Below are 10,000 nucleotides of genomic sequence, written 5' to 3' on the forward strand. Positions count from 1 at the left end.
ACAAGCTCCCCAATCTAAATGAATACAAATCTTCTCTATTGTATATATATTGTGCATAAAAGGGCTTTCAAATTCTTTACATACAAGAAATTAATATTCAACTATATTCTTTCCTTATACTATAACTTAGTTTTCAAGTAATAAATACTATTACTTGCTTTTCAAGGAAATCATACGATCATATTATCTACTACTTGGTACAAGAAAAAGATAAAGAAAATCATTGTCATGACCATTGTCAGTTTTACGTGTCTGCTTCCACCATTTTGTGGGTTGGACGATACAAAATATATTAAAAATGTACTGATGTCAATGTGTATGAAAACAAAACCACAAGAGATAAAAATCTATTAGAGGGATAAGATGGCAGCTCTATAATCAAACTAGAATCTTTATAACGAATATAATTATCTACTGTGGTGTTTCTGTCACTGTAGGAAGTCTGTAACATATCTATGAATGTTAAGTATGTATGTATATGTAATTGTGTATGTATGTGTAAATATGTATGTATGTGTATTTACATGTGTACTAATATAATCATCTGTACTCATCTACCATATGTGACACAAACTATTAAATCACTCATAATCTCCAAGGTACTTCAAATTGATTACATGTATTCACTCTGCAAGTATTAAACTATACCACAACAGGAGAAATCTCCTTCAGAGCTCTGTTAACTAGAGAACGAATGTTCATAGTGCTAACAGGATGCTAGAGATCTCAGGCACAGAGATATACTGCTTTATCGTGCTAAAATAAAAACTGTACCTTCCACTTGAAACAGGTACGTATGTGTGCATATGTTGTGTGCTTAGAGGAGTTATATGTTTAAGATCACCATATTATTAACTGATCTTATATAGTGTTAGGCATATGACTTAAAGGACATTATATGTTTATATTCATTGTGCATGCTTGATGGAAATTCCCAAAAACGTAAATAATTTTTATTGCACAAATATTTCCAAATATCAGCCATTCAACACAGCCCTGCATGTAACTTTAACCTTGGACCTAATCAGCAGCTGGAGTGTTGGTTACGACACTGGCTGAGGGCATAATGACAACAGAAACTGGGACGGTAGAACGACTTGTGGCAGGAGTGTGGTTTACGGCAGAAGCAGTGCTTGGTTGATCTTGGCTGGTTAGGGACTGACTGGAAGTAGGAACCTGTGTTCCCCCACAAGCACCTTCAGCAGAATCAAGATGATCCTGGCCACTCTCCTGTTGGGCAAAGAGTGTTGCCATGGCCATCTCGTATGATGGAGGAGGCTCAGGGAACATCCCTGAGAGCTTCTTTCTGTAATTAATAAAATACAGTTTTTTTAAGCTAAATCTACATCTCAATGAAAGAAACATCTACCGAAAAAAAGACTTTGCCCCCATGACAGCCAACAAACAAAAGAAAAGTATTATATGAAGAAAAGAAGACAAACTCGGATATTTCATACACAAATGAAGAGCTAATAAGAAAAGGATAATACAGTTGACCAAATAATGATACTCCTTTTATAGACATGCATGTTTGCCAAGTTAAAATTAAATCCTAGTGTACAATTTTTAAACTTGATGTTTTACTAGATTCTCTCTGCTAACAGTTGCTCTATATTTAAACATTCTAAAATACTAGAGAGAAAAAATATTTCCTTGAATCAAGTCAATATATCAATATATATTCACAATAGGTTGTACAGTTTTCAGTAAGAAACTAGTATCCATCAAGCCTAGCTAAAGGCTCCATGCCTATACTGAGGATCAGCCATGGCAGTGTCGTAATCTGGCAAATCTTGTCCCATCACCAGTGTCTGGCTTTCCTGGTCGACTGGACCAGATACTCCTCCCATGTACCGCAACACAGATCGTCCTGCTTGAGCCTTGAGCATCAAGAACTTGTAACATCGCCACACAATGCTAATGCAGTATGCCTGGTTGAAAAATAAACAAATAAATTGATAACTACTATTGAGTCTTCAGTCATACTTTACACCAATGGTTCCTTGTGCATAGATAATACAGAAACCCTTATTTCACTCATTAGATTTCATTGTCGGTTTTCTTTTAAAAATGAAGTTCAAGTTCTGATATTATGAACAGTAAGATTTACAACTTGTATTACAATAAAATATCAAATCATAAGAAATACACAAAAAAAGAAAACAGAAGTCCTCCAAGAAGGATAAGAAGCGGAAATAGAAGCCACTCACCTTAGCCATAAGAGTTGTAATGAAAATTAGCATTACAAAGAAAGTCAAACATTTGGTATTCATAGCCAGCAGCTGCTGCTGGAAGGGGAAAGCAGGTGTTTCTCGGATCCTCTGCCGAATGTTGGGCAAGTATGACAAGTAACCAATCATTGTCATGCTGAAATGAAGCAATATATAGGTAAGACTAAAACAACCAAGAATGATGCCTCTCCTTATAATCCATTATCCATGCCCTGTTACATCATAAAATATAATAGCTTAAATTAAATATTCAAAGACAAAACCTATCACATATGAATTACAAAAAATTGGCAACAACAGGAAAAATGGAAACTAGTAATCATATGGCTCACTTACAAAGCTCTAATTTGAGTTTGCTGTTTTTTTTCTAACAGAACATTAATAATTGATATTTAATCAGAATATGAACATTTGCCCCTAATTTTCATCATTTTGGTGCACCTGGGCCTGTGCATACAGTTCTATTTATCATGACCATGCACAGGGTGTCAAAAAGAGGCAGGATTTTTTCCTGCAATATTTTTGTGATGAATGAGAAATGTATAGAGCTCTCTTATATTTCTGGTACTGTTTGGTAGGCTTCCTCCAGCCACAACCATTTAAATTATCTTTCTCACGTTTCCACCCTGAATTACTACTTCCATTATAATACAAATGACCTGATAGGTTCAGAAGTTTACAGAAAGCATATGAAGCTTATTTTCAGCACATGTCAGTCAAAAAGATGTAAATCTATGTTGCTCTCTTTACATATTCTGATAAAAATAAATAAATAATAAAAATCTTGTCCCTTCATAAACCTATGTTACTTCCTTTACATAGAGTCTACTCCACATGATCAGAAAATATGGAGTATATACTACAATATCAGCGTATTATAATCCTATTTTAGCTGATGAAATAGAATTTAAACAACTGACTGAATATTCTTGAAATTACCATATGGTTTCAGGTTGAAACATAACATACTCATTAGAATAAATTACATTTATTACTCTCACTGCATCTTTTCTAGAAGGATTCGACTGATCAAGCAACATAATTGATAATATGTTAAGAAAAAAGTTGGAGGATTCATACTCTACTTAAATATTGCTAGTAACCTTTTTACTTGATTACTTAAGAAGTTAAATATTACAGACTCAGTATTAAGAGAAATCTAAGTAACAGACTATGGTACTATGAGAGAAAGATCATCTTAATATAACCTACAATTAAAGGATTTGAAACTTTAACACGTAACATTGTTTAAGTAATATTAAACTGCATGATTCCCTTCTAATGTTTTGTTTACGATGGAATGTGTCATTACTAACTAGCCACTTTGCAGTTACATACTAGGCTTTAACCTTAGTATGTGGCAGGCATGTTTCATTGGGAGGGATCACTTTCATACCAATTTTTTCATTTTACTGAAATAACAAGCTATTTATTCCTTCAGCTGTGTAACTAGGAAACGTAATAAAGCTAATCAGAGCCACAGCATTATCATAGAATATATAGCCTCATATGTCGTACTAGGAAATAATAGAAAAGATTTTACTATGCAACCCATCATGACAGGGTTAAACGAGTTAGTTAGATTTATGATGTAACTGCAGTATCACTATCTAAGGGAAGGAACATACACGGTTCCTATAAAAAAAAAAAATTAAAAAAATCAACAGAAGCAATCATAATTACCTTGATATGCAAAAATCAAACACTTGCAGGAAGAAGAATGGCATGAGATGGGAAGGTTGGCCTCTAAAAGCTCCATAAACAAGAAGAAGAGTCACAACAAATGTACACAGAGTGATGAATAGGGCAACATTGACTTCATCTGAAAGTGAAATTAATCAGATTTAATAAAAGATACAGCTGTGAAGAAAAAGGAGCAATAGGAGAAGAAATGAGAATAAGTAGAAGTGGAAGTAAAAGTAAAAGTAGAAGCAGTAAAGTAAATGTGGAAGAGGGCAAGGAGGAGAAGGAAGAAATAAGAATAAAAGTAAGAAGAAGAAGAAGGAGGTGCTGAGGAAACTGTATATATAAATCATATATGCACACACTGATTTAAGCATTTTATCATATTTTCAAACATCTAAGCAGATGAAATAGCATTTTGCTCAACAAAAGTTTAAAAACTACATTCATTCACATACCAGTATTGAGTCTGTGTGTTGTGAGCAAGTTCCCAAGAGAGAGAGAGAAGTCATTGGATGCTTGATTCGGGTTTCCCTGGTTTGGATTCCCCTGGTTAAAATTTCCCTGGTTAAAGCCCCCTTGGTTAGAATTGTCGTCTCCTTGCGTGGCTAAAATACATGGCATTTTAGCTCCACACTCCACAGCTTGTACATCTTGCTGGTGCGGATTGACAGTCAGCTGGTCCCTACTGCCTCCAAGGCCACCGAGAGGACCAACAGACTGGCTGAGCATTTCGGGATGCACCACCACAACCGCAATCAGAGACAAAGCCATAAGGTGGAGCAACTAGAAAAAAGATAAGAAATGTTGGTGAATAAAAAGGGGAAACATTTCCCGTGAATTGTCATAAACCTCATGAATGACAAATTGCTAGAAAAAAAAAAGCAAGTGAAATGATTTCTCAACTTACCATGTGCCAGAAACCGATGACTATAGTCCCTGTCCGTACATGGCAACAGAGGAAACATGTCCACTGGTCATGACGTTTCCTAAGGGCCTCCAGGCGCCCCTGGACTTCCCAGAGGCGCCCTCCCCCCAACATGGTGCTTCCCCCCGCCACTGTTGCTATGCCGGGCTCCACCTCCTGCTGGGGATGTAAATGAAATCAAGCATATTTTTTTAAACTTTGTATTTACTGTTAAAAAAACAAATGAAATAAAAAATACAATAAAAAAAAATATCTACCCTATCTGAAGATTTTATCATTTGTGACAACAGATAAATTTGTTCTGTATTGTGTATGCCTAATAATTTAATTCTAATTCAAATTATCTGCAATTTTCTTAGGGGAAAAAAAATCAATAAATAAAAATCTAAAACTACAATAATTACAAACCTTTTATCTTAAAAGCTTAATTCTTAATCTATATATCTATCAATAATCATTGGACACTCACCCTTCCCTCCTGGGCCTCACACCCGACACCAACCCCTTCCCGCGAATGCTCCGTGCTGCCTGTTGCAGAGACACTCTCTTCTGAAGTAACGGGAGTGTTGCCGTCTGTGGGCACTTCACTCTGAGGATTAATTTTTGTTTTTATTAGCAAAACATAAAAAAAAAGTATATGATATTCAAGGCTATTTCCTCTAATAGTAGAGAAAAAACAGCAACTTAGGAATGTAACTTTGACTAAAAACTGTATACTCAGTCAAATTATATTTACATTTATATTCATAGCAAAATTCATGCAGAATACAAATGCAGTTTCCAGTTCTTCAACCATAAATCAACATATACAATACTATAAGAAGAGTGAGTGAGTTTAAGGCATAGATTTTCTGATTCAGAGAAGTCATCTTTAACGAAAAACAAGTTTTTATAATCTTTAGGATTGGATTGCCAAATACCTATTCTGACATTTTTCATGTTTCTAAAATTAATTGATACTGAAAGCACAAAATGTTGCCTTCCTTATCCCTCAGCCAAACAATTTCTTATGTAACATAATATCTCCAGACCCCTTGCCTATCAATCCCCTATCCCCCAATACCAAATATTATGCATTTTTTACCCCATGCACAGGGCTTTAACCCTTAAAGGTAACAGTTTAATGATCTGATGCCAAAATGCATCAAACAATCCCAATTATCTACTCTAAACCAATTTACACAAAATACAAGTTGTACATTTAGAATCTGCAGGTATCAATATGATACCTGGAAACATTACAATCATTTTCAAGTTTCCTGTGGAGTATTAATACCAATTGTGAATGTCTTTACCTAAACATGACTAGTATGCACATCCTTTAGAGGTTAATACAATAGTCAATCCATGGGGGATTGTGACTGGCTCCCTACTAATGGCACCCATACCTATAAATGGCAGTATACTGAAGTTCCCTAAGCCCATCCTCTCATGGGGCCCACTCTAACCAAGGACAAAGGCAAAATAACTGTAATGGAGACATCAAGGAAAATGACAATTGCCCTTGACTTTCATTATCCCCAAAAGGACATGCATACCTTTTTCTAGTAAACCTCAGGTGAAGACTCTACAAATATTCCATAGGAAGCTAGAAGACTGTAATGTTTTCAAGTATCATGGTGTATTTTTTTATTTGTAGACTCCAGAAGTATATAAAAAATTTAAGTGCTGATAAAATTAGAGTATATAAAAGCAATTGTTTGGTGCATTTCTGCATCAGACTCCAAGATGAAATGTTCTTTCAGGATAATGGGGGAAATAAAGTCTCTCGACAACCAATGTTGTTGCTTTTTGTTATCTTTACTTATGGGCAGATCTTTATCACTGATTGTGCTATAATTGAAGGTGTGTTTCAGTTTCTATTGCTAATCTTAATGCTCATTTCAAGAAACAATACAGGTTTAACCCTCTCTGGACGGGTGGTACACTACTGTACCACTCATTCAAAAGCCCGGTGGCCAGGCGGCACAATATTGTGCCAGCCATTTAATTGATTTAGGTCTAAGCGCTCGAAAGCCCCGGCATTGTGACATTCAAGGCTGGAATGCCCCCGTCATGAGTGGGTTAATAGCACTATTGGGGGTGTAATTTTTTTTTTTTTTTTTTTTTAATTCCAGCTTGAAAAGTCTAGTGCTCATGAATTTTGCCTGATATGAGGTCCATACATTGCATAATTTTGTGTAAAAAAAATTGCAATAGTGATATTTACTTTCCTAGATTGCACCCAAATGCAACAATATTCTTGCTTTTACAAATTTTCTCAACATTTACTGTTTCAAATGGTCCAAGAAAGAAATGTTTAGTCATCAAAACATTCTCACGAATAATTATTTACAAGTAGGGGAAGGTGTAATTTAACATTGAAAAACATCCTCATAGTTGTTCCATTCAGCTACAATTTTTGATAAAAAGTGAAAATGCCAAACTCTTATATCTTTACAACCAAGTGGAATATTAAGCTGACATTTTGGATCTTTACTTTATTTATGTATACCTAAATATTGTTAGCACCTTAAAATGATCTGTGGTGGGTGTCATGGCTAGGTGTTTTGGTTTGGAATGACCATATTGTATTTCCATTTGAAATCCTAGAAATTGTTAAATTTTCATGTATTACACAATAGCAAGAAATGCAATACTCTAACCCTCTTCAACAGCTTCTGCTATATTTACAGTGTACATGGTTCTATTTGTATTTACATATTGTTGCTACATTTGTATATACGTATTGTTCTTGACTTTATATAATAAGTCAGCACTTAGAATTGGGTAGCCTTGTGCCTTGGGGAAATCTCCTGGCAGGAAGCTATGCACACTTGTTATATTGCAAGCAAGAGCAGAATTAGGCAAGTATCCACCCCCTTGCAATTGGGTTAAAACAAAACTAACAACCTCATCTGCAACACCTAAAAGGTACAAACAGTCTGAAGATATTTTTCTTTAAACATTAATAATAGTTATATTAGAAAAAAGCTGATATCATCCTTTGAAAAGCTAATGAAAAAGGTGATGTTATTATCTTTAAAATAAATCACTCACCATCCTTATGTGTTAATTTCTCTCAAAATCAATCTCTAAAGAGTTTCAACTTTAGTAGGGGAAACTGGAAAAAAATCATATAGAGCAGAACATAATTATATTATTTCATAACCTAAAATTAAATACATTTTCAGGGCGAGTTTTACAACGTTGTGTTACCTATAAATATTTAAAATTCCAATCTTTCTGGCATTCACATGCATCATTCATCATCATGAGGAGGGAGGGAGAGAGGGGGAGGGAGGGAGGGAGGGAGGGAGGGAGGGAGGGAGAGAGGGAGAGGGAAGGGGGGAGGGGAGAGGGAGAGGGAGAGGGAGGAGGGAGGAGATGGGAGAGGGAGTGAGGGGAGAGGGAGAGTGGAGAGGAGAGGGGAAGGGGAGGGGAGAGGAGGGAGAGAGGAGGGGGGGAGGGAGGGAGGGGAGGAGGAGGGAGGGGGGGGGAGGGGAGGGGGGGGAGGAGAGGAGGGGAGGAGGAGAGGGAGGAGGGGAGGAGGAGAGAGGAGGAGGGGAGGAGGAGGGAGGAGGAGGAGGGGGAGGAGAGAGGGGAGAGAGAGAGAGGAGAGAAGGAGGGAGAGAGAGAGAGAGAGGAGGGAGGGGGGGGAGGGGGGAGAGGGGAGAGGAGGGAGAGGAGGGGAGAGGGGAGAGGAGAGGAGGAGGAGAGGGAGGGGAGAGGGGAGGGAGGGAGGAGAGGGGGAGGGAGGAGGGAGGGGAGAGGAGGGAGGAGGGGAGAGAGAAAGAGGAAGGAGGAGGGAGGGGGGGGGGGAGGAGAGAGGAGAGGAGAGAGGAGGAGAGGAGGGGGAGAGAGAGAGAGAGAGAGAGAGGGAGAGGGAGAGGGAGAGGGAGAGGGAGAGAGGGAGAGAGAGGGGGGGGAGAGAGAGAGAGGAGAGAGAGAGAGAGAGAGAGAGAGAGAGAGAGAGAGAGAGAGAGAGAGAGAGAGAGAGAGAGAGAGAGAGAGAGAGAGAGAGAGAGAGAGAGAGAGAGAGAGAGAGAAAGTGTGTGTGTGTGTGTGTGTGTGTGTGTGTGTGTGTGTGTGTGTGTGTGTGTGTGTGTGTGTGTGTGTGTGTGTGTGTGTGTGTGTGTGTGTGTGTGTGTAAATTTAAAATGTTAAATATGAAAAAATAAAACCAGTTCATGCATAGAACATTGAGAAATGCACACACTCACACTCAAACAGCCACATTAGCATTCAGGCATAGCCACACACAAAGCCATAATTCCTTGTTAGATTCAAAATGCCATTTTTGGATGTGTCCACAATCACCAATCAGCATGAAAATTTAAAAAAAATGCAAAATCAAGTACATAAGGTGGGGGTGGAGGAGGCTCCTCTACATAGTCAGGTGGGGTTATTGGATGAACTTCCACTTCGTCTCGATTCATAAAAATCTGGCGAAGCCTAGCGCGACGTTGTGCTCTACTGTGGCCGACACTAACCATGGCATCCCTACTAACACATGCCCTAACAAAAATATGAAATAAAATAATGATCAGGAAAACATAAATACCTGAGTCACAATAATATATATAGCCTCAAAATAATGTAGCTTATTTAAGAAATAAAAAAAAAAAAATCAATAAGTATACAGCCATTAACATGTTAGTCACCGAAGGGCATTATCAGAACACTTTCCTCCCTCACTCCTACCTTTCCTGTGTGGTAAGATCCAGTGTGAAGGGGTGGGTACTAGTTCCTCTTACAAATTACTTTGTATTACAACAGTGTGAGTCTTGGTAAACATGTAGGACATCAGGCAATGCATCAGCCCAAGCTGTTTAGCAGGACCACATGAGCCATTTATGGTCATGAAAGCCTTTGGTCATTCTTTTAGAATTATTATTTTTGTTTGGAATACTCTTAAATTCTGTTGAATTTGAAGACATACTACATTTCATTTATAAATAAGATAAAATTTTAGAGGGGCATGTAAAAATTTCCATTTGGTTATGAGTGAGTCTTTCAATGTCCTAATTTATGTTATTTATACATATATGTTACCAATAACATTTCATCTAATTTATCAGTTAATTAATCTTACCAATCTAATGGATCAATTATGGGACTTCAACTAAAAAAATAATAATAATGATAAAAAATTAATGCACCACTGGTTGTACATATG

General features: G+C 37.2%; 1 protein-coding gene across 1 annotated transcript in view; it reads right to left on the reverse strand.

The window, feature by feature from the left end:
* The window catches only part of LOC122243353 (uncharacterized), a gene marked incomplete at its 5' end in the record, with an annotated part of 12,728 nt that overhangs the window by 1,210 nt on the left and 1,518 nt on the right, over nucleotides 1-10,000 (reverse strand). The window contains 8 exon segments of the mRNA XM_043000894.2: nucleotides 1-1,306; nucleotides 1,750-1,931; nucleotides 2,211-2,367; nucleotides 3,915-4,053; nucleotides 4,373-4,700; nucleotides 4,825-5,001; nucleotides 5,312-5,431; nucleotides 9,183-9,339. The exon segment at nucleotides 1-1,306 is cut by the window's left edge and continues 1,210 nt beyond it. Coding sequence (XP_042856828.1) covers nucleotides 1,021-1,306; nucleotides 1,750-1,931; nucleotides 2,211-2,367; nucleotides 3,915-4,053; nucleotides 4,373-4,700; nucleotides 4,825-5,001; nucleotides 5,312-5,431; nucleotides 9,183-9,339 — 1,546 coding nt within the window. The 3' untranslated portion in view covers nucleotides 1-1,020.

The sequence above is a fragment of the Penaeus japonicus genome, unplaced genomic scaffold (genome assembly GCF_977035675.1).
Source record: "Penaeus japonicus unplaced genomic scaffold, GWHDUDI00000001_assembly GWHDUDI00000035, whole genome shotgun sequence".
Classification (NCBI taxonomy): domain Eukaryota; kingdom Metazoa; phylum Arthropoda; class Malacostraca; order Decapoda; family Penaeidae; genus Penaeus; species Penaeus japonicus.